Source organism: Ambystoma mexicanum, chromosome 14 (assembly GCF_040938575.1).
Source record: "Ambystoma mexicanum isolate Mex_15411 chromosome 14, UKY_AmexF1_1, whole genome shotgun sequence".
Lineage (NCBI taxonomy): Eukaryota > Metazoa > Chordata > Amphibia > Caudata > Ambystomatidae > Ambystoma > Ambystoma mexicanum.
In genome coordinates, this window is record NC_090940.1 from 216308337 (window position 1) to 216333860 (window position 25524).

General features: G+C 47.8%; 1 protein-coding gene across 1 annotated transcript in view; it reads right to left on the reverse strand.

Annotated features, from left to right (window-relative positions):
• Positions 1-25524, reverse strand: part of SOS2 (SOS Ras/Rho guanine nucleotide exchange factor 2) — a 1344468-nt gene that overhangs the window by 274772 nt on the left and 1044172 nt on the right. The window contains exon 17 of the mRNA XM_069638977.1: positions 16555-16672. Coding sequence (XP_069495078.1) covers positions 16555-16672 — 118 coding nt within the window. The remainder of the gene's footprint in view (positions 1-16554; positions 16673-25524) is intronic.

Consider the following 25524-nt stretch of genomic DNA (forward strand, 5'->3'; position numbering starts at 1 on the left):
TGCTCTGGCCCCTCGACAGCCTTCGGACGCTTGACCTTGATTGTTCCATGAAGAACTCTGGTTTCGTCCATATCCGGAGCCTCTTTGGGAATTTTGGCCGCAAAAGCAGCAAAAATAGTTCCTGCCCCTTTGCCCAGTTTGTTTGTTGGTAAGTTGCCCAAGGGATTTGAGTGTACCATACTCCTCTTTGGCTGACTTCAGAGCATCCTCCACTGCTTTGCCGAACAGTACATTTGGTTCCAACGGCATGTTGAGAAACGTTGCTTGCGTCTCCAGCTTAAAGCCGGACTGGCGGAGCCAAACACGGTGCTTGAGAATGGTTCCTTCTGCAATTATGCGTCCGGCATTGTCTGCAGCGTTGAGGTTGTTCTTTAGTAGGCTGCTGGCAGTGGCCTTGCCTTCAGCTGCTACAAGGGCAAGTTTAGATTTTAGAGGCTCTGGAGCAGAGTCAACAAGGGCCGTAATCTCATCCCATTTATTGCAGTCATAGCTCACCAACAGTGTGGAATTGTTGGCAATCCTAGCTTGGAATGCTGCCGAAGTTGCCACCTTCCTACCCATGGTATAGAGCTTTTTGCTCTCCTTGTCTGGGGGAGCTTCCAAAGAGAGGTCAAAGGTGTACCAGCCCTCTTCCGGGTAGTTGTGAGACTAGTGAATCCGGCCTAAGCCATCCTCTGAAATATAAGGGATCAGATGGTGCCGGGCGGAATAGTTTCTCTATTCATGGATTGACTGCCGTGGTTTGATTTGGCGTTTCAAGTGAGGGTTGGATCCTCCTTTGAACTGACTTTAAAATAGGTATGAACTGGGTGGCAGCTTTTTTGTCCCCCAGGATATCCTCGACAAAATCTTTGTCCTGCTGAGTTTCGCGAGTCTCAATCCCAAATTGCTCAGCTGATTTGAGTAAGAGGTCCTTAAACAAGGGCTGATTATCCACTGGGGAATCAGGTAAAGGGGAATCTTGCGGAAATGCAGAGTCTATAGTATACACCTCAGACTCATTGTCATTATTATCCCCATGATCCTCCTCCTCATCATCATAGTATTGATCCTCCTCCTGATCTCTTTCTGTGTCTGCATGCATATGAAAGATCAGCAGAAGTGCGAGACCTCTTTGTTGGAGGCTGAAGCTAGGGGCTGAGTAGTCGAAGACTGTGGCTGAGAGCTTGAGGCCTGGCCAGTGGGAGGTGTGTTTTTAAACTTTCTAAAGCATGAGGGTTCTCTTCAAAGAAATTTGCAAAGAAAGTAATTCTAGCCATCACTCTATCTATGTCCTCTGCTGACCATTTGGCTGAGCTGGGGATGACCCCAGGGTAAGGTACAGCAGGTGTGTGGGGTGTAGGTAGGTCCTTATTATGCAAGGCCTCACTTAATGGACCCTCCCCCTCCTCTTGTGGGACAGTTAGTCTCCTTGGAAGGGGCAGACTCTACCCTAGGAGACCTATCTGTTTGGGTCTTGTCTTTATGATTAGAGTAAGACTTTCCATAATTAGAAACTTTAATAAAGCTCTCTGAGACATGTTTTTTTTAAAAATCAGGTGGGATAACCCTGAATCTTTAGACTTCCCTACAGATTTCGATGAAATATGTTGAGTTTCGACTTTCGGAAGGACCTCTGCCACGTCTGCTGGAGTTTGGTTGAAGAAGTTTTATGGCCGGTGTCTTTCGTTTTATGGGGCCTGTCATGAGGTGACCGAGACTTGGAGCGCTCAGAGGACAGGGAATCCACTGATCAGCCCCTAGACGCCGAATCTCGTCCGTTGTCCAGCAGAGCCGACATATCGCCACGGGATATGTGTTTAGTGTGGGGAGATGGAGTGCTCTTGTAGTCCCCACAACAGTGCCGCCGGCCTGTCTTCCAGGGTCGGGGCTAGCACTTGGGAACATGGCTGTTCCCCGTCACCCTCGCCATCCGAAAAGACGGCGCCACTGCCGTCACTGGAGGCTCCCTCCACGTCCATGGCGACCTCGGCCTGCATAGCGTGATGGGCCCAGCGTTTCGTTCTGCGATCTTTAAGGGTCTTGGGTCGGAAGAGCTTACGTGGACGCGGGGTAGACACAGGTTACAAACTCTGTGTTTATTGACCCACAGAAACTTTTTATTACAGTTTGGGCAGAATTTAAAGGGTGTCTTATCCATGTATGGGGAAGGCAGCTGGGCGATAAGGGGGAAGGGGTATAAAAATACATTGTATAATGACTCCCCCCGCTCCCCACCCACTGTCCCTGCTGTAAGGGCCTTCCAAGGCAGAAAGGGGTCAGTCGAAAGTGGACTTTGTCCTACGGGCTGTGTTGTCCTTGTCCTGATTCTTCACTGTGTCGAAGCCTGGCGTTAGTGGCATTAGTCGAAAAGGACAGAAAGACTAACTATATTTTAAACTTTGCATAAACAAATGGCGTTAGCCGAAATTGACTCAGTGAGAAGCGACCACTTACGATAGGGGGAAAAAAAACAATCTGAGGGACCTCGACGCGTGAAGGACCATGGGTGCTGTGTACGTCCACTAGGGATAGTATTACTGGCATGCCCTGTTGACGTCCCTTTTCAAGTTTTGAAAACAACAACTGTAACACTCCACAGCTTCCACTAGATGTCAGCCTATGCATAGCATGTGATCTAAGCATATTCCACAAGCCTCAGAAATAATGATACTACATCTAGTGTCACAAATCGATAGTTATCCTCCCATGGAATTAGTTCTAATTGTTGGATTACAAGCTTTGCGTCTCATAGGCAGGATGCCAAGTTTGCTGCCAAAGGTTGTAAGTGAATTTCTATATATTCTGATAGTTAGTGACTATGCCGTTGATAAAAGGGCGACACAATGGAAAGTTATTAAACTTTTTGTGTAGTTTTGGAAGAAAGTATATAGTAGCCATAACTGGATGCGTCACATTCATATACAAGAAATCTTCTTCAGTTAGTAAGTCTTCATTTTGCCATGACTTGCTTAATTTGTGCCACTCTTTTTGAAGAGGGATCAATGGGTTCTTTGCTAGTTTTTGGTAGCAGTTTTCATTGTTTAGATGCAATTTTCCTTCTTTCACATAGTCAGACGTGTTCATAAGAACAATATTTCCACCTTTATCGGCCATTTTTGTAATGACGTTTTTGTTTTTTTCCAATTTTTTCTAATTCTGGTTTTTCTTTTTGAGATAGATTGAACCATATTTGTATATGTATGTTTGTTAAGTAGTTTTGTCTGAGTTCATCACATATGGCTTTTTGGAAAGTATTGGCACAAACTTAGATTGAGGTCCGAGTGTAGTTTCCTCTGACAGGAACATATTTATGACTTGTTCGTTTGTATGTCTTTGTAAAGTATATTCCTCCTCCTCATTAAGATTCAATAGGTTGACTGTATTTTCAGCTGTTACTACTGTTAGTTCTGAGACTTCCAGTTTGTTCCTTCCTTTTGGGTGATATTTCCTCAAAGACTTTTTTCAGTTTTAATCTTCTACAGAATTTAAAGACATCTACTTGTGTTTGGAAGTAATCCGCTGTATTTGTTGGACTAAAGGTTAAACCTTTGTTGAGTGCTGATATTAATGCTGGATCCATAAGATTAAAACTGAAAAAATTCTTTGAGGAAATCTCACCCAAAAGGAAGGAACAAACAATTACACATGAAGTAGAAATCGCTGAAAATACAGTCAACCTATTGAATCTTCAGGCCAGGCCAAGAATACAAACAGGAGCTGCTGTCACCTCATCTGAGGACCAGCCAGTGGAACAGTTTTCTTTCGTTAAGAAAAGGGACTGACTCACAACTAGGTACTTACCCTGGTGCTGGCTTAGTTGAATTGGCCTTGTCCTGAGTTTTCTGAGACACATTGGGGTGTACAACCCTACTGTGTTCTCCTAGGCCTAAAGACACTGGTAATCCTTCAGAGAGTCTACCTGACCTCCCCGAGCCACCGTTTCAATAAACATGTTACTTACCTGCAACACAGAAGAAACATGCTATTTTTGACAACTGTGACAGTTTCTGCCTTCTTTTGTCATCCAGGGGCCCTTTTCCACAGTGCCACCTCTAACTCAGACTCTTATCCCCATATAGGGTTGGACTTCTTAAAGCATAGCTGCTTAAAAATACTTACCAGTATCTGTGTTGGGTTACTAAATGTTGGTTAGAAGAATTGATTTGCTACTCTGACTACATACCTGTATTAACCTAAAGTTTACTGATCTGCGATTACAACATTTTGTTAGTTGCTTAAACATAAAATAAAAACATGTGTGTAATATTACGTTGATTGAGTGTACTCTTGACTATAGGTGTGCCCGAAGTTCTTTGTACTTACCTACAGCCCTTGTTCCTTCTAGACTAAGCCTGGCTGCTCTGCCATTGCTACCAAATCTTTCGGGTATTTCAGGCCAAATCTAAAAATTGGAACCCTGTACACCTATGAGGGTGTCTTCTCTAGTGGACTTTTGTAAAACTCCCCAACAGGGAGGGTCAACTGCAACTTCCCAGTCCTTTGTCCTGCAGAGTGCCTGAGAGAAACCAGTTCTGACTGGGAAGCAGGCTGTCCCCACTGGACAGCTATCCCCACGTTTTGAATGTAGCATGGGATATGATTGGAGGGCTCAGCCAGTGTTCCTGCATACATTCTGAGGTCTGAGAACAGAAAAGCAGAGCCAACCACTGGAACAGTAGAATCTGAAGAAGCCGGAAAGAAGACAACACCAGACACTTCCAGCGACCAGCAGAGCCCTCTGTCTAACCGCTGCTGTCCCAACCTCCACTTCTGAGCGACAGGGAAGATCCGAGCGAGACTTCCTCCCTTGGACTGGTGGGCCTAACCAGTCCCAAGACAAACTACATTTTGCGCCCTCCCTGGAAGAGTTACGACCTTCCCAGCCTGCAATTCACCAATCCCTGGGGTCCTGTGCTACTGTTCTGTGCATCATTTCCTGAAAAACAAATCCGCCTGGACCTTTAAAGAGTTGAATACTAACCCTTCATCTAGTAAATGGAGCATATAAGTTAGAATGTGGGAAGGAGTACATTCTATGGGGTTAATTTGTTTAGAGTGGCACAGAATTACAAATCTCCTCCACATGTCAAAATAACAGTGCCTAGTGTTAGGCTTTCTTGATTCTTTCAAGATATCCATACATCTCTGCGGCAGATTAAGATGTCCGAACTTTTTGACTTCAGGAGCCATGCTGCCAAGTTCATTGTGTGAGGTTGAGGATGGACTGTTAGTCCCCTGTGCTGTGTGAGCAGATTGTATGGGCACACGAGCTTGATGGGATCGCACATCGCCAGTTTGCGCAGATGTGGATACCAGGGTTGTCTTGCCCACATAGGAGCAACTAGGATGAACGTAACTGTTCCTTGTGGATCTTGTTCACCACCTTTCTCATTAGAGGTGTTGGGGGAAAAGCGTAAGCAAATTTCCCTGACCAGTTCATCCATAGGGCGTTCCTCCTTGGAGCCTGGCTGGGGGAACCTGGGCGTGAAGTCTGGGCATTGCCTGTTTTCGCTTGTAGCGAACAAGTCTATTGTGGGGAAACCCCATTGAGGGAAGAGGGCTTCTACGAGCCCCGCATGTAGTTGCCACTCGTGTTCTTCTGGTAGGGGATCTCTGTTCAATGAGTCTGTGAGAGAGTCGAGTTCCCCTGGAACGTGCTGTGACGATAGGAATATTTTCCTCTTGAGTGCCCATTTCCAAATTTGTTGCGCAGACCTGGACAGATTTGAAGAACGTGTGTCCCCCTGTTTGTTAATGTAAAACATCGCTGTAGTGATGTCTGTCAGGATTTGCACATTTTGGTTCGCTAGGTGAGACTCGAACGTCTGAAGGGCTTTGAATACTGCCAGTAGTTCTAGCAGTTTAATGTAGTTCTGTGCTGCCGTAAGAGACCACAGACCCTGAGCTGTGTGGTGAAGGTAATGAGCCCCCACCCAGCAAGTGAGGCGTCCGTCGTGACAATCGCTTGTACTTCTGGATCGTAGAAGGGTTTCCACTTCAACAGATTTTCTCATGTCCACCAGCAAAAATGTTTTACTAGTGTTGGCGAAACGACCACTAGATCGTCCCACTGACCACTTGCCTGAGACCACTGTTTCGTCAACCACTCCTGCATGGGCTGCAGGCGCGTGTGAGGTACCAGGTAAATGCAAGATGCCATCATGCCTAGCAAACGCATTGCTTTACACACCCTTATCTGGCAGCCGGCCTGATAATGTGGTATTTGCAGTAACATGTTTTGGACTATTTCCTCTGACGGAAAGACCAACCCCCTCTTGTGTGTTTATGACAGCTCCTAGGGAACTGCTTGGTTGTGCTTCGCACTAGGCTTGATTTTTTTCGTTGATGGAAAAGCCCAATTGGAAGAGTAGGTTGATAGCTCTCTGAATGTTTTGCCTGCAAATTAGGGGAGACTCCCCTGTAATTAGCCAGTCGTCCAGGTAAAGGTACACTGGGATTGCCTTTCTGCGCAGGTGTGCTGCCACCACCGCCATTACCTTCGTGAATACCCTTAGAGCAGATGCAATTCCGAAGGGTAGCACTTTGAATTGGTAGTGCTGGTTCGCTATCTTGAAACACAATAATCTTCTGTGCGCTGGGAACATTGAAATATGAAAATAGGGGGTCTCAGGCGAGCGGTCAGTGGGACGATCCACCCTGGATTTTTGCGGGCATCTTTCTTGACCTGCAAAGTCTCGATCCAGCTCCCCAAAATCCCATCACAAGAGACAAGGACCGGGAAAAGAAGAGGCTACCATTGCGACATCCGTCCTTCAACGAAGCCTGGAAAAGGCACCAACAAGACAGAACCCAGAAAATCCGTTGCTGGGCGTCCGTCTGCCCAAGAGCTGTCGTATATCCACCAAAGTCACCTCTCCTTTCGGACAGCCTGCAGCAACAAGTTCTTCATTTTTAAGTACTGTCCTGCTCCCTGTAAAGCTTATCTGGAGCTGGGCTTGCTGATCTTGTATCACTGGGGGTGGTAGGTAGCTGTACCTCACACCCCTCCAGGGCTCCCAGAGATATATATTGGGGTGGACAACCCATTGTACTCTCTGCTGCCTTAGGACTCTGGTTCTTGATCCTGTTGAACTCTGCCACCTTTGAACTTTCAACACTGTATCCTGCTCAACTCCTAACCTCTGGTGGCCCGGGGCCCCTATTAACAATGTGAGACTTGCATAAGCTAGGGTTGGACTCTTTAACAGGATGGAACAAAGTTATAAAAAATTATAAAATGGAAAAGTGCATATATGTTTCAGATGGTTTTACGAAGAGATTTATTACTGTACAAGTAATCCTGAAAGTTACTACACGTATGGTCTATTACTTAAGAACATGCAATTGTGTTATTCATGGGTTACATGTTGGTACTTACTTAACTTGCAAATATTTAACAGTGTGCCTTATTGTATATATTAAATGACTTTTTACATAGCTGGTTAGTGTTGAATAAGTGCATGCTCCGAGTTCCTTGTACCCAATTACAGCCCCCTCCTTTTTTAGACTAAGCCTGGCTGCTCAGCCATTCTGCTAAATGTTTGTGTGGTTCAGGCCAAACCCAAGAGTTCGAACCATGTATATCTAAGGTGGGCTTTTCTAAGTTCCGTCAAAGACAGAAACTTGTATAAAACTTCCGAGCAGTACCCACTTTATTGATCTTGAAATGATGAAGGTCTAAGTTGGCTTTGAAGGGTGTTGTGATAGGGCTGTGGTTTTGGCCCTTTCAAGGGCAAGTGGAAGCCTGCCCCAACACTTCCCCATGTGTCCAAAAGAGTGAGCAGGCACACTCCCAACCACTCCTTACTTGTGAATGCTGGCACAGGGTCGCAGCAGGGCCTGTGTAGTGGCAGTGAGTGTATAAAAGTAGCAGATGGAATGAAAGGTAGTAAGTAGTAGTAGCCATGAAGAGAAATAGTAGGGAGAGAAGAGGTAGTAGTGGTGTGAACAGAGTGGTAGTAGCAGCAGTATTGAGAGGTAGTAGTAGTGAGAAGGAATAGCTGAATAGGAGTAGTGGTAATAACGGAGATGAATACGTAGCGTAGAAGGTACCATCAGAGGTAGTAGTGATAATAGTGAATGGATGGACTGAGAAGCAGGAGGAGAGTCATATCAAAGGTTGGAGGTAGGAAGGAGGAGTGTGAGGTCCAAGGGATAGCAGAGAGGTGGGAGGAGAACATTGTAGTAGCCAAAGTAGGAGAGGGTTAGGTGAGAGTGTGTGCACACAGAGCAGCACCGGGTGGAGGGCGGCACCATCACCAACATCCCTAGAATATTAAGCATGGGCTATGTTAGAGACATGTAGAAGATCCCTAGGGAGTTTGGTAGCTAGCGCCTTCAGGATGCCACCAATAGACAAAGTTAGTGAAAGACAGATAGCTTAGAATTAGAAATTCTTATGTGTTTACTTTAACTTTTCCATTCTCTAGTAGAAATATTGAACACATCAAGGTACTAATAAGGACTCTCTTGCATTCCACGTGCATTGAAGGAATCTAAACGTGTCCACTGGTACAGAGTTTAAGACCTGTGGGCCTCATTGTTTGGGGCAAGAAATAACTGAGTGGATTGACAGCCGTTTTAAAATATACACAGGATTCTATGCTTGACAAAAGGAATATTAAAGGTATGCCAATCTAGGAAATACATTTGACAAAGATAAAGAGAATCCAGAGGTCTGTGGTACTACATTTCAGAGTGCAGAAGAAAAATCAGGAAACATCGAAGGAGCAACAAGAAACGGTGAGTAGGAAACAGGACGCATGTCATGATCTCTGCTTCCAAAAGGTCAGGGTTTTCCCAACTCCCTTGGAAGCAGATCCATAACCCAGGTTCCGAGTGCCAACCAGTCCCAATTGGGACCTTTTGGACCCAGTCCTGGCGCCAGTGGCACCAGGCTCATAAATATGCCCAGTCCCAGCGCTGGAAGCGCCGGGCTCATAATGCTTGGGTGGACTAACCTGCAGCAGACCATGCTGCTTACTTGCCTGCCAGTTGAGCCTCTGATCCTCTTCTGTTTGGAACTACTTTTCCTGTTGGGTGGGGCTGGAGCCACTCCCTAGATTCAGAACACTGGAACTCTTCTGGAAGGCAGGAACTCTTTTCTTACCAGGAACTCTTTTCTTACCTAGGCGTGGCTGTGGAAGGAGACACCTAAGCACTACAGGAGGCTATTTAAACCACACCCGGTGGATGAATCTTGCTTTGCGTTATTCTGCACCCTCTGCAGCAGAACGCTCATCGTGTCTTCTGCATCCGGTCCTGGGCCTAAGGAAAAAGGCTTATCATCCTGACTCCAGTCTTCAGCAACACCTATAAAGACAAGAAAGAACAGGTTAGCATTCCGGCATCTGAAAGGAAAAGGCTTACCTACTCTTCGTGCGCTCCGGAGGTCTTCACACTGCATTCCGGCATCTGAAAGACAAAAGCTTACCAACTCTTTGCACGCTCCGGAGGCCGTCAGCGCTGCATCCCGCATCTGAAAGACAAAACAAGGTGCGTTTAAAGACATTGGGGAACTTTAATACTCACGTGCCAATACTCCTTTCCCCATCTAACCCAGTGGGTATTCCGGCACCCTGCAGCCGCTCCGAACTTGTACCTGCAAAATAAAAAGACAGTTAGAGCGCATCGTGAAGCTGGCAACAAGCGCTTACTTACGTGCTTCCAGGCGCTTCTATTCCTCACACGGGCTCCATCTTCAACTCACTTCAGCCCGTCATCCGCCATCACCGGAACCCTGCAAAACAAGAGACATCATTATTAAAGACTTTAAAGACATTTGAGTTACTCGAAACTTACCGTTCGTGCAGTAAACGACGGACAGCAGTCCTCTGAAGTCAAGAGGCCTGCGCTACCTATCCAGTGAGGAAACTGGTTACAGCACCCTGCCCCGAGGCAGATGGAGAGCTCGGCATTCACTTACCTAAGGTGAGAGCGTTAACCTTTGGGGGTCTACAGGAGAGGAGAAGAGAAAAGAGATAGGGACACCCCAATAACCCCAGTTCATTAACCCCCATATTTTCTATCTGCAGACATCTTACTCTACACGTCAGGCATACAGTGCACAGAGGTCCAGCCCAAAGAGCCAACCGGGTGCTGCACATCACCTTTGAAGATACGGTAGTCGCCCAGTCAAGACCGGCGCCTCTGCGAGAATCAGGTGAGCGTTACAGAACGCAAAGCCTACCGCAAAACTCTCGCCCAGGCGCTATGGAAACCTCGGATACTGACCACCTAGCCCGGTTACTTGGGGAACTAAGGGCAGAAGTGCATGCAGCTCGTCAGGAAACGAATGCTCTAAGAAGGGAACTAATTATTTCCAAGGAGAGAACAGATGATCTTGCTAGACAATTGCTACAGTCACAAGCCGGACAGACCCCGCTACCCGCATCAGGGGCAAATCTTCCTTCAACATCCTCTATGAATCCAGTGCAGATCAACCTACCTGGGAATGTACCTCTGGCTCCGCCCGAACGATTTTCTGGTGACCCAAAGAGGTTTGCGGTATTTATCAATCAGTGCCGGTTGCACTTCTTATGCCGGCCAGCAGCCTTTCCAACTGATCAAGCTAAAGTAGCTTTTGTACTTTCGTACCTTAGTGACAATGCGGCAGACTGGTCGATCCCTCTAGTTAATCAAGATGATCCGATTCTCCATGATTGTCAAGCCTTTCAGCTTAGTATGGAAAAACTGTTCGCAAGGCATGCACAGGGGCAGGCCTTGGACAATGAGCTTCTTTCGTTGCGACAGGGTAATCAAGACCTTTTGGCTTATATTGCATCTTTCAATAGACTAATAGTGGAAACTCAATGGCCTGAGGACAAAAGGATTACGCTGTTTTATAGAGGTCTACGTGGAGAGCTCAAAGACGTTTTAGCCCAAGTAGTGAATCCCCCACAAGACTGTTCGGATTATATAGACTTGGTCGTTCAAATAGATCACAGACTGCAGAACAGGAAGGCCGATCGTTCCAAGTTTGAGGCTCGAGTATTTTCCAAACCGCCAACTCCTTCCAAAGGAGTAGACTCCGGGGAACCCATGCAAATAGGGGGTCTGAAAGGCCCTCTAACACAAAGGGAGCGGGAAAGGAGAAAACAGTTGCAATTATGCCTATATTGCGGAAACTCAGGGCACTTTCTTCGAGACTGTCCGGTGAAACCTGCCAAGAAGGCAGTAGGAGCTGCAGTTACCACAGTTACAAACTCTGAGCAGGGAAACGACCTCGCCCGACAAGAATAGAGGTCCTCTTGCCGAGCGTGAAAACCAGTTCCGTGACCTCGCATTTCGTGATACCTATGGTCCTCATTAGCCCTGATAATCCGGATCGATTACATGCAATTGAAGCTTACGTCGACAGCGGTGCCATCGGCAATTATGTGGATCATGAAATGGTTTTGAGGATGAATCTAACTCTTTGTCCCAAGGATGTAAAGGACGTCATTACTACGGTGGATGGTACGGAGATAGCCTCCGGGCCAGTAACACATACCACTCAAGAGGTGACGCTAGTAAGTCAAGATGGACACCATGAGAAGATCGTGTTCGATGTGATCAAGGCCCCTCAGTTCCAGATTATTCTAGGAATACCTTGGTTAGAGAAACACAATCCTCTGATCGATTGGCGAGCAAGAACGGTCCAGTTTCCAGAATGTGTCTCTACTTGTCACCCTCCACCTGGTGTTGCACTGGCAGCAATTTCTTCAGAGACTCTCCAGTTACCTCCCGAATACCTAGAATACCAAGATGTTTTCCGGAAGGAGCAGGCTAACTCTCTACCTCCTCATAGGTCTTATGACTGCCAGATAGACCTGATACCTGGATCTACTCCTCCTTGTAGTAGAATTTATGCCCTCACCGAGCCTGAGAACCTTCACCTTCGACAATACCTGGATCAATACCTGGCAAATGGGTTTATTCGTCCTTCCAAGTCCCCTGCTTCTTCAGCTTTGTTCTTCGTTCCAAAAAAGGAAGGAGACCTTAGAACTTGTATCGATTATCGCTCCCTGAACCAGATCACCGTTAAGAATAGATATCCGTTACCTTTGATCCCTGAACTCCTGGACCAAGTCAGAAAAGCATGCATATATACAAAGCTGGATCTTAGAGGAGCTTACCACTTGGTACAAGTAAAAGAGGGCGATGAATGGAAGACGGCCTTCCGCACCAAGTATGGGCTATTTGAATATCAGGTCATGCCCTTCGGACTTTGCAATGCCCCGGCCGCCTTTCAATATTTTATGAACGATGTCCTCAGAGAACTCATAGATGTGTGTGTTGTTGTTTACATTGACAACATTCTCGTTTATTCTTCATCGGAATCTGAACATCGGAAACACGTGAAAATGGTCCTCGAAAGATTGCGTCAACACAAACTTTTCGCTAAGTTGGAAAAATGTGTTTTCAACGTGACTGAAGTTGAATTCTTGGGATTCATATTATCACCTGGCGGAGTGCGTATGGATTCAAAAAAGGTCGATGCAGTTCTCAAATGGCCATCACCATCCTCCGTAAAAGGTGTGCAAAGCATGTTAGGCTTCGCTAACTTTTACCGCAGGTTTATCCCCGAGTTCTCTCGAATAGTCCAGCCCATCACTGCCTTGTTAAAGAAAAACAAACGTTTTGAATGGTCTACCGAGGCGGAACAAGCTTTCCAGGATTTGAAGACTAAATTTATCTCTGCACCAATCTTAAAACACCCTCGCCCCGAACTCCCCTACATCGTGGAAACTGATGCTTCAAGCCTTGCCATGGGGGCAGTTCTATCACAAAAGGACCCGGTAACCAATCAGTTGCATCCCGTGGCATTTTGGTCCCGCAAATTCTCGCCTCCGGAAATCAATTACACGATTACTGACAAGGAACTTCTGGCTATCAAGTCTGCCTTTAAGGCTTGGCGGCATTATCTGCTGGGGGCCCGACACACAGTTACTGTGATTACGGATCACCGAAACCTGCAATATTTGAAAACCGCAAAAGCCCAATCCTCTAGACAACTCCGTTGGGCATTATTCTTTGCCGAGTTTGACTTCATAATTACCTATCGACCTGGTACAAAGAACGGTAAAGCTGATGCCCTTTCTCGGATGGGAGTGGAAGAACACTTGATTAACCCAAAACCTGTACCAATCATTCCCGAACAAAGAATTCTGGGTGTAATCGCCACAGAATCCATAGAGGAAGTTAAGGATAAAGCCAGGCAACTTGTAACTCCAGCAGACATACAGAATTGGCATCTGCAGGGAAAGGACTTTGCAGTAAAGGACAACTTATTGTATTTCCAAGAACGATTATACCTACCCAGCACAGATTTACAGAAAAAAGTAATCTCTTGTTATCACGACTCTTTAATGGAAGGTCATCCTGGTATAGCCAAGACCTCAGAAAAGATCAAGCGCTACTTCTGGTGGCCGTCTTGGAAAAAAGATATCAGAGACTTTATAATGTCCTGTGGAGTATGCGCCCAAAACAAGAGTCAAAAGGAAAGACCAGCAGGCCTCTTACGCCCTATTGACATCCCACCTCGCCCTTGGCATACGCTTTCTATGGACTTCATCACCGATCTACCTCCATGCTCCGGATACAATACGATTCTAGTAATCGTGGACTTATTCTCCAAGATGGCGCATTTCATTCCGCTCAAAGGCTTGCCAACAGCAGCAACTCTGGCCCGAGAATTTCTCGAAAACATCGTCCGACTGCACGGTTTTCCTTCGGTTCTAATTTCGGATCGAGGTAGTCAATTTATTTCTCATTTTTGGCGAAGTTGCTGTCGGTCGGCTCAAATTGATGTGAGACTATCGACCAGTCACCACCCTCAGACCGATGGACAAACCGAGAGGACCAATCAAACTCTGGAACAGTATTTATGCTGCAACAAACTGAAAAAACTTGGAAAGATATCCTTTGGATAGCCGAATATGCCTACAATAACTCTGTCCATTCGGGAACTGGGAAAACCCCGTTTTTTCTTTTGTACGGCAGTCACCCTCGAACCTCGGAGTTGGATCCCCTCCAAGATCTTGAAACACCAGCAGTAGACTACCTGCATTCTACAATCACCCAAGCCTTTAAGGAAGCTGGTTCTCACCTTCAAAGGGCTAAAGAACAATACAAGAAAGGAGCAGATCAACATCGGAAGGAAGCCCCTCACTATCAAGTAGGGGATCAAGTCTGGTTATCCACTAAATATTTATCTCTAAAAGGGCCACGCACATTCAACCCAAGATACCTTGGTCCCTATTCCATCACTACCATAGTAAATCCAGTAGCGGTCAAGTTGGACTTGCCCCCGCACATGAAGATACATCCTGTCTTCCACGTCTCTCTATTAAAACCCGTGCAACCTCAAACCCGACTAACCAAATCTCCAAAACCTATCCTAGTTGATGGAGAACTCGAGTTTGAAGTCAAAAGCATTCTGGACTCCAAGATCTCCAAATCTAAACTATTCTACCTAATTGACTGGAAAGGCTACGGCCCCCAAGAGAGATCCTGGGAACCTGCTGAATATGTCCACGCTCCTCGCCTAATCAAAAGATTTCACCGAACATTTCCTGACAAGCCAAAACCCCCGGAGAAGCCCGGTTTGGGAGGGGCCTTGAGGGGGGGTACTGTCATGATCTCTGCTTCCAAAAGGTCAGGGTTTTCCCAACTCCCTTGGAAGTAGATCCATAACCCAGGTTCCGAGTGCCAACCAGTCCCAATTGGGACCTTTTGGACCCAGTCCTGGCGCCAGTGGCACCAGGCTCATAAATATGCCCAGTCCCAGCGCTGGAAGCGCCGGGCTCATAATGCTTGGGTGGACTTACCTGCAGCAGACCATGCTGCTTACTTGCCTGCCAGTTGAGCCTCTGATCCTCTTCTGTTTGGAACTACTTTTCCTGTTGGGTGGGGCTGGAGCCACTCCCTAGATTCAGAACACTGGAACTCTTCTGGAAGGCAGGAACTCTTTTCTTACCAGGAACTCTTTTCTTACCTAGGCGTGGCTGTGGAAGGAGACACCTAAGCACTACAGGAGGCTATTTAAACCACACCCGGTGGATGAATCTTGCTTTGCGTTATTCTGCACCCTCTGCAGCAGAACGCTCATCGTGTCTTCTGCATCCGGTCCTGGGCCTAAGGAAAAAGGCTTATCATCCTGACTCCAGTCTTCAGCAACACCTATAAAGACAAGAAAGAACAGGTTAGCATTCCGGCATCTGAAAGGAAAAGGCTTACCATCCTGAATCCAGTCTTCAGCAACACCTATAAAGACAAGAAAGAACAGGTTAGCATTCCGGCATCTGAAAGGCAAAGGCTTACCTACTCTTCGTGTGCTCCGGAGGTCTTCACACTGCATTCCGGCATCTGAAAGACAAAAGCTTACCAACTCTTCGCACGCTCCGGAGGCCGTCGGCGCTGCATCCCGCATCTGAAAGACAAAACAAGGTGCGTTTAAAGACATTGGGGAACTTTAATACTCACGTGCCAATACTCCTTTCCACATCTAACCCAGTGGGTATTTCGGCACCCTGCAGCCGCTCCGAACTTGTACCTGCAAAATAAAAAGACAGTTAGAGCGCATCGTGAAGCTGGCAACAAGCGCTTACTTACGTGCATCCACGCGCTTCTATTCCTCACACGGGCTCCATCTTCAACTCACTTCAGCCCGTCATCCGCCATCGCCGGAACCCTGCAAAACAAGAGACATCATTATTAAAGACTTTAAAGACATTTGAGTTACTCGAAACTTACCGTTCGTGCAGTAAACGACGGACAGCAGTCCTCTGAAGTCAAGAGGCCTGCGCTACCTATCCAGTGAGGAAACTGGTTACAGCACCCTGCCCCGAGGCAGATGGAGAGCTCGGCATTCACTTACCTAAGGTGAGAGCGTTAACCTTTGGGGGTCTACAGGAGAGGAGAAGAGGAAAGAGATAGGGACACCCCAATAACCCCAGTTCATTAACCCCCATATTTTCTATCTGCAGACATCTTACTCTACACGTCAGGCATACAGTGCACAGAGGTCCAGCCCAAAGAGCCAACCGGGTGCTGCACATCACCTTTGAAGATACGGTAGTCGCCCAGTCAAGACCGGCGCCTCTGCGAGAATCAGGTGAGCGTTACAACGCATCCCTGCAGATGTAAAAGCACAGGAGTCTGATCCGCACATAGTAATTAATAAAGTCAATGAAAACAATGCACATTATGAGCCTGCTGATGCATGCAAGATCAGAGAAAACATTAAATTAAGATTTTCAAGAGCAGGCAGTTTACAAATATCAAAATAAAAATGAAGTGGCCAATAGAATACACCGACAACAGAGATCTCTTATAGAAGAAAATTGTCAAAATCAAAAACTCTGCAGTAAAAAGTAAGAAACATCCTTCGAGCAAAAGTCACCAGGGATTAAAGAGACGTCCGATGGGGTAACATGACAGAAAATGTAGAACAGCATCATCAACATCATAAACGCTAATTGCAAACTCCTTCAGGAAAAAGTATGAGTGTAAATCCGTCAGCAGGAAAACAGAAGGAATAATGTACGCAACTATCCTGTGGAATAAAATGAATTTGAAGCAACAACTTACCAAAGAAAGGCACACAGGGTGGGTTAATTGACTTGAGTTTTGCCAAATATTTTTTAAAATGATCTTGACTCAATTCCACCGCTTCATCCAGAACCTTCCTTTTTCTCTCCTGCAATGCCTAGAAAAAAAAACAAGACGGAATAAATAAATAAATAAAGGTTTCACTATGCTATTAATGCCATCTGCATGCTACTGGCCAAATATTCAAACATTGGCCCACTTTATGAGTGTGCTGGTCCTGGAAAAATGCTGGTAAAACAGCCAGTTATACCGGATCTAGTGTTTTCCCCAGACCGGCACACTGAGTTTGCCAGTAAGGGCAGTGGACGCGGCAGACCTGGCCTGCCGCGAGTTCAGGCCCTTATCAGCAAAGAATTGCCCCCATCACCGGCACCTTTACTACCAGTGCCAGCGATAGGGGCAAACCCATTCCATGGAGTCCTATGGGACTCACTAGTAAGGTGAACCAGAAGGAGGGTCAAGTGGACCTAGATGTGTGTTGTACTTTGAAAGACAAACAACTATCAGTTTCTACGTTGAAATCTTGGGGAAGAGAACACTGAGATTTGATCAACTGCTCCCTATAGGGCTCCATGGAATGGGAACTTACCGTTATTGCCAGAACCCAGTAACTACCGGCAAACTAGTAAGGAGGCCCAGTGTATTTTGTAAATGGGGGATTCACCGTCTTCAGTGGTTTCTGTGATTACCCATTTCTTGTTTCTCCAATTCATTGTTAAAAACGCTCCTAATAATCTAGAACTACTATATATGAGAGAACCTGCAACATTTTATTACATTCTCCTTTTCAAATTATACAAAAGATGCCTTCATTTAAAAGGGCATTTTCTGCAGAAAGATTAACCTAAAATGAAAGCCAACACAACAAACCTCGGTCTTAATATAAAAAAAAAGTGAGATTCATAAATACCAAGGTTTTTCCTGACTTCACTGTGTTCATACCAACCCTGTTTTCTGATCACGGAGCTCTCAGCCACTTGTAATGCATGTGGGGTTAGAGAAGCACCACCTATTCAGCTGAAAATCAAGTGAACCCTATCATTTAAGTATGGCACAGAATGCACAGAAAATATGCAAAATGCTTTTAGTTCCACGGACCGCTGCAATGCGTTGATTTAGTGCCTAGGTTCATGAATTTGGGTTCTAATCCAGTCTTTGTAACTCGACCATGGTCATTCAATTCAGATTTATTTTATTGCAATGAGCATCACATTGTAAATGTATAATATGTATGTATGTATGTATGTATGTATGTATGTATGTATGTATGTAAACTGTAAAACCTGTGCAGCCCCATGGTATCCAGATAACATTTTAAAGTGGGAGTACTTTACACCCTATTTTTGGAAGTTGGGAATAAAAAAAGATAATCCCCTTTCACAATGGTACTAATGTTTAGGTAAATGAAAAAAAATTAAGTTTAAAACATCATTTTGTAATCCATACTATATTTCTCCAATTTGATTTTATTAAATGAAAGGGGTGGAGCCCCAACTACCTTGCAGCCGCCAGAGCGGTCCTTGCAGAGGTCGACATCACCGCACTGGAAAGGAGCCTCCTATGACCACTGATCCTCCTGGGACCTCTAATGCAACCCTCTGCATCCTGTGGTATCCTGCACCTAAAGAATAAGTTACTCTCTTACCTGGTAACGTTCTTTTGAGGGGATGGTCCAACGACGGATTCCATATCTATGACAGTAATCACCCCAGCTGTGCTGCTTCGGAAAATTTTCGGCGTCTGCGTCCTGCGTCGATGACGTCGATACGCTGTCCTCGAGGGCCTCTGTTGAGCCGACATCACCGGATGTTATAAGTAGGACGCACGACGCCCGTAGCCTCAGTTGTAGTTTTTTCCCCCAGAACATGTGGCACCAAACTAATGCCAGTATGACCACAGAAAGCCTTGTGGAAACGTAAGCTGCAATCGCATATGAAATTCTGTAGCGGGGCAGGTAGGGAGGGAGCGATATGGAATACGTCGTCGGACCATCCCATCGAAAGAACATTACCAGGTAAGAGAGTAACTTGTTCTCTGAGGGGATTGGGTCCTCCGACGTATTCCATATCTATGACAGACTCCCAAAGCAGTACCAACGTATGGAGGAGGGAAAAATAATTTAGAACATAGAAATTTAGAATGTCCAATCAAATTGCAGAGTAAAGGACCGCCTTGCCAAAGGCCAGATCCTGCCCATGGATGGAATCTAGGGAGTAGTGTCGTGCAAAAGTATGGACCGAAGCCCAAGTGGCTGCTTCACAGATGTTTCAAATAGAAACGTCCCTCTGCAGGGCAGTAGAGGCAGCCATACCCCTAGTAGAATGGGCCCGTAAACCAACCGGAGGGTCCTTACCCACCAAGCGGTAACATTCAGAAAAAGCCAAGATAATCCATCTAGACAAAGTCTGCTTAGTAACAGCTTGTCTCAAACTCCTTCCAGCGTAACCTATAAAGAGCTGATCGTCCACTCTGACCCGGGACATGCGTGAAATGTAGAAACTTAAAGCTCTCCTAGGATCCCACCTATGGAGCCTCTCCTCCTCCTTACCAGGATGCAGAGGAGGATAAAATGCCGGAAGAATGACATTCTGGCTTAAATGAAATTCCGAGACAACTTTCGGAAGAAAGGAAGGACGAACTCTAAGGACAACCCTGTCCTTATGAAACACAGTGAAGGGTGGCTTAACTGAAAGTGCCCGCAACTCACTCACTCTGCGAGTCAAGTGACCGCAACTAAAAATACAGTTTTAAGTGTTAACAGTCTCAGAGGACAAGAATGTAAAGGCTCAAATGGAGCACCGATTAGGAATTTTAGAACAAGGTTCAAATCCCAACCAGGCACCTGGAAAGGTGATGGCGGAAACACATTAGTGAGCCCTTTGAGAAACTGAGAAATTATAGGAATTTTGAAATAAGAACACTCTTCCGACGAGCGCTTAAATATGGACAGCGCCGCCAGGTAACCTTTAAAGGTACCCACTTGCAGGCCCTTGTGGGCTAACGAAAGCAAAAAAGACAGAACCACAGGAATGTCACATGAAAAAGGATCCACATTCTTAACCCTGCACCAGTCGCAGAACTTTCTCCAACGGCAACGGTACAGAGACTTGGTTGCAGGCCGTCTGGCCGAAAGCAACACCTCCATCACGTCTTCAGGGAGGTCCCAATCCTTGTATCTCAACCTTTTAGAAGCCAAGCGTGAAGGTTGAGGGATATGACCTCTGGATGGAGAACCTGACAACCCCCTCCCGTGAGAGCAGATCGTCTCGGTAGGGAAGACGACGTGGAGGGCGGATGGACAAGTCAAGAAGGTCCGGGTACCACGTTCTTCGGGCCCATGCAGAGCAAAAAGGATCATCCGGGAACCGAACCTCCGTAACCTCCGCAGCACTTGCGGGATGACGGGTACTGGAGGAAACGCATACAGCAGTAGGAAGGACCACTCCACCACAAACGCATCTCCTAAGGCTCCTCTTGGAGGAAATTCCCGTGAGCAGAACCTTTTGCACTTCCGGTTGACTCTGGAGGCGAAGAGATCCACTTGAGGGGTCCCCCAAAGGGCAAAGATCTCCAGGAGAATCTCCTGAGCCAGCTCCCACTCGTGAGAGATCACGCTCTGCCTGCTTAGAACGTCCGCTGTCTCATTTTCGTCTCCGGCCAGATGAACCTCCGAGATCGAAATTTCCTGCTGGATGGCCCAGAACCAGAGCTGCATCGCCTCCCTGCACAGAGGAAGTGATCCTACCCCTCTTTTTTGTTGAGGTAGTGCATGGCCACTGTGTTGTCCATCAGAATCAGGACATTCTTTCCTCGCACAGTCGGCAGAAAAGCCTTCAGGGCAAGCCTGACGGCCCTCAGCTCCAACAGATTGATATGGAGTCTGGACTCCGACGGAGACCAACGACCGCTGACTGTCAACTCGTTGGCATGAGCTCCCCATCCCGTGAGGGATGCGTCCGTCACGATCATCACCTCCGGCCAGGGTAGCCAAAATGGAGCCCCCCTCATCAGATTGCCATCGACGGCCCACCACAGAAGGTCCTGGGCGACCGAGGGCGGCAACTGAATGGGGTCCGACATCCTGCCGGAGGACTGTGACCACTGCATCCTTGAGAGCCGATTGCAGAGATCTCATCCGCAACCTGGCCTCTGGTACCAGAAGAATGCAGGATGCCATGAGGCCGAGCAACCTCAAGAACTCGAACGCCGGGAGACTCTGGGCATGCTGAAACTTGTGCACCATCTGCTGAATGTGATGAGCCCTCACCTGGGGAGGAAAACACTGCCCCAGGGACGTGTCGAGCACTGCTCCAATGTACTGGAGCCGCTGAGTTGGCGTCAAGTGGGACTTCAAGTTGAGGGAGAAGCCCAGCCTGTGAAGGGAGTGGCAGGTGACGGACAGATGATCCAGGACTTGCTTGGGAGAGCGCGCCCTGATCAACCAATCGTCCAGGTAGGGGTAGACGTGAATCCCCCCCTTTCCTGAGATACGCTGCCACCACCACCATCAGCTTGGTGAAGGCCCTCGGGTGGAGGTCAATCTGAACTGCAGGACCCGAAACTGAAAGTGCAAGTCGCCAATCGCGAACCTCAGGTACTTCTTGTGCTTGGGATGGATCGGCACATGCAATTAAGCGTCCTTGAGGTCGAGAGACACCAACCAGTCCTGAAGTTGAAGGGCCTGGAGGATTTGAGAAAGAGTAACCATCTTGAACTTGTCCTTCCTGAGGAGCTTGTTCAAACCGCGCAAGTCCATGATGTGTCTCAATCCCCTGTCTTTCTTTGAAATAAAAAAATAAGTGGAATGCCATCCCTTGTTCCACTCCGCTACAGGCACCAGTTCTATGGCGCCTTTCTCTAGCAGGGATTGTATTTCCTGTGCAAGGAGTGGATTCGGACTCTTCAAAGAGAGATTCCCTGGTGGATTGATTGTTGTGAGGCCTCTGCCGGAAAGGAATACAGTAGCCGTGGGCTATGATCTATAGAACCCACACATCGGAAGTAATGGCACGCCACTCTACAAGATGCTGCGCCAGCCTTCACCCAACCGGCGAACCATGGGAAATGGCCTCATGACTGAGCTGAAGCGGCTGCGGCAGTGCCTGAGGGCAAAGAGGCAACTGCCCGAGCGGCTTTGGCACCTCGAGTACCCTGTTTTCCACCTCTGGTACTCCTACGGTGGCCCCTTTGACTTGCAGCTCCTCTCGATTTACCAAAGGATGAGTAATATCGAAAGGAACCTCCCCTCCATTGCTGTCCGCTAGGACGAAAAGGCGGAGGTTGGCGAACTGCAGCGCTCAACAACTTCGCTGCAGCTTTGGAGGTCTGCAACCACTCAAGGCTCTCGTCAGCCTTGCTGCCAAAAAAGATGTTCACCATCAAAGGGCATGTTGAGGAGCCGGGCTTGCACATCTGGAGCAAACCCCAACTTCCGCAACCACGCAAACCTGCGTATTACGGTGCTCGCCGCCAAGAACCAACTCACACATGGCATCCTTTCCATCCTGCACAATAGCAAGAAAACCATCCCGTTCCTCCCCTTCGGGAATATGTTCAGCCGCTAACGAAATACAGTTCCACAGAGTGTGCATGAAACATGACAAGGCACACACAGAGTTGGCTGCCTGTAAAGCCATACCCCCTGAAGAAAACACTTTCTTCACCAAGGCATCAAAACGCTTATCGTCCCTATCAGGAGGGATGGTAGGGTACGACGCCTGCTTCGCTTGGGCCATAGCCCCCTGCACCACCAAACTCTCCGGAGTGGGGTGCGTGGTCAAGTAGCAGGGGTCGCTAAAGGCTGGGTGGTATTTTCGCGGCAAAGACTTGCTCACTGCCGAGAGACTCTCCGGAGCAGTCCAAGCTGCTGCCACCCTTCTCTGCAAGGCCATATGGAATGGCAGTACCGGGTCAGTTGGTGGACCTTGGTCGAGGATATCCGTCAGGTCATCTTGCAGAAAATCCACTAGTGCCGCCGACTATCCAAGTATTCCGTGACCCTCAACATAAGGCGCTGGTACGAGGACTCGCATGGGTGCCAGGCTCAGGCCTACAGAACTCCACCTCCGGAGAGGTGTCCAGACCACTGGCGTCATGCAACGACTGACGCAGGTCTTCAATCTGGCTATGACCAGACAGGTACCTCCTCAGGAACCATACCTTCCTCAGACCCTTCATCCACCTCAGAAATATAATCCAGAGGCTGGAATGAGGGCACAGAAAGAGGGACAAAGACATTCTTAGCCTTGGCCAGAGCCTTTCTAGGGGGTTCCACCGTGCCACGGGGTACCTCTGACAAAGCAGCCTCGAAAGGCGTCGAGGGCGTAGATGGAATCAGTGTTGAGCGTGGCGCCGACGGTTTTGACACAGTCCTCGAGGGCAGAGCCCCGAGCGTGTCTTTCGACAGCCTGAGCGCCGATCGCGTCGACGGCTTCCTCGGAGGCGGAGCCTCGAGAGAGTTACTCGATGACCTCGGTGCTGATGTCTTCTTCAAAGACCTCACAGGCTCAGACGGTCTCGGGGGCGTCGAGGACCGGGACCTGGAATGGGCATGTCTAGAGTGACTATCCTTGTCCGACCGGGACCTCGAAGGTGCCCGGTGATCGCGACGACCTCTCGAGCCCGAAGGCGTGCGGGTGGCGTCTCTAGCACGGTCACGGCCGGCGCCTTTCGACGGCGCTGACTGACCGGAGCCCTGCGACTGAAAAATCGCTAACCTCTTCTGCCGAAATGAATCCCATTCCGCAGGAGTGGAATGCTTGTTGGGACAAGCTACCTGCCGATGGGCAGAGTCCTCGGACGAGGAAGGCGACCGATACCAGCGCTTCCGTGAGTGCCTCAAAGAGGCAGAGGAATGGCGGAACGTACTCCTGGACAGAGAGTCGCCCCTCGAATCGTCAGTCGAAAGCCCAGTGGATCTCGACTTCCGGGCTTGGCCACCTTACCTACAGAAAGCTTCTTCTTACGCTCCCGCAAGGCCTTCGATGTAAGCGACTGGCAGTCTATACAGTCATCTGTGCCATGGTCCCCCCCGAGGCACCAGAGATAGGCGTTGTGCAAATCCGTCAACGACATCTTGGACCCGCAGTCCCGACACTTCTTAAAACCCGGCCGCGGGGTGGAAGAAGATAAAGACATCATGGAAATATGCACAACGAACAGGTTTGAAGAACAGAAAGAAAGAACTCAGAAGAACCGAGGCGCACCGAGATCTCCGAAGCGAACACGTTTGCGGGAAAAACGGAACTGAGGCTACGGGCGTCGTGCGTCCTACTTATAACATCCAGTGAAGTCGGCTTGACGGAGGCCCTCGAGGACAGCGTATAGACGTCATTGACGCAGGAGCCGAAAATTTTCCGAAGCAGCACAGCTGTGGTGATTACTGTCATAGATATGGAATACGTCGGAGGACCCAATCCCCTTGAAGCAGTCTTTCCTACCACTTTGTGCTGCCTCAGGCAACCTTGTGCCTTATCTGCAACATGGAGCGAAGACTCCATGGAGCATCAACTTTTCTCAACATTACTGCATGCATTTTGTCCTGAATAAAATGGCTGCCGCACTTGGTGTGCCCCACTCCCTTCGCTTTGACTGTTCACATGGTTGCTAAGCAACCAGTCGTAACTCTGCCTATTTCAGCCAACAGGTGCCTGCCGGCAGGTGGAAGCCAGCCCTCGTCGGAGGTGCCCAGTAAAAGGCCCTGTCCCGAGCCTGATCATCCATTGCCACTGAAAGGGCTGGAGCCTAAACTACCTCGCAGCCGCCGGAGCAGTCCTTGCTGAGGTCGACATCACTGATTGGAAAGAAGCCTCTTATGACCATTGATCCTTGTGGGACCTCTACTGCAACCATCTGCATCCTGCAGCATCCTGCACCTAAAGCAGCCTTTCTCACCACTTTGTGCTGCCTCTGGTAACCTTGTGCCTTATCTGCCAGGTGGAGTGACGACTTTGGTGCATCAACTTTTCTCAACAATACTGCATGCATTTTGCTCCGAATAAGATGGGCGCTGCACTTGGTGTGCCCCACTCCCTTCTTTTCGACTGTTTACATGGTTGCTAAGCAACCAGTCATGACACTGCCTATTTCAGTCAATAGGCATCTGCCGGCAGGCGGAAGCTTGCCCTTGTCGAAGGCCCGTTGTAAAACGCCCTGTCCTGAGCCTGTCTGAAGCCGGGCAGACCGTGGGACCGTCTTACAAACATCGAATGTATCAACCTTCATTAATCAACTCTGTCACCTCTACTCTCTGGTAAGCGCCTGCCTGTTATGACCTAACTAACTTGATATACCCAGGTATTATTGGCCTTATTCCCCTACCGCCTCTTCGCACATATGAAGTAAAGACACCTGACTGAGGCCGTGTCATCGCTTTTACAGTATTGACAAACATCCTATAATGCCCTACAAGCCATATTTCCATGTCTTTTTCACCTTTGAGACTGTATGATTGTGGCGTTACTGTTGCCATTGTTGTGCCACATATATACAGCGTTTATATCGCCTCATTGCACTCCCATTATTAACTGTTCCCCGGTTCTGCTGCACAACCTGTAAGTCTAGGTCTTTCTTCACCCCTGTCATCATATAACTGCTGTGTTACGGTTGCACTACCGAACAGTGCTGCTCGCACTGCTTCTTGATTGTATATTCAGTTGGTGCATCTAGATGTCGCCTAACAGTTGTTCCTGACCATTGCAGCGCTGCATGAGTCACTGATCTTAGTTTAGCCTGAATTGCCTGATACTGGCACTACTACCCGAGAATAGCCTATTGTGTGTGCTACAGCATTGCTTACAAAACATACCTCCTAGAGCCTAAGCAGCACATAACCTAGATAGCACTGATCCTACTACTTGGCCTACCTATTATCTGGACTACAACCTTGCGCTACCCTTCCTATGACATACATGGCACCCCTACGTAAAGTAACTTTAACTATGGCTACCT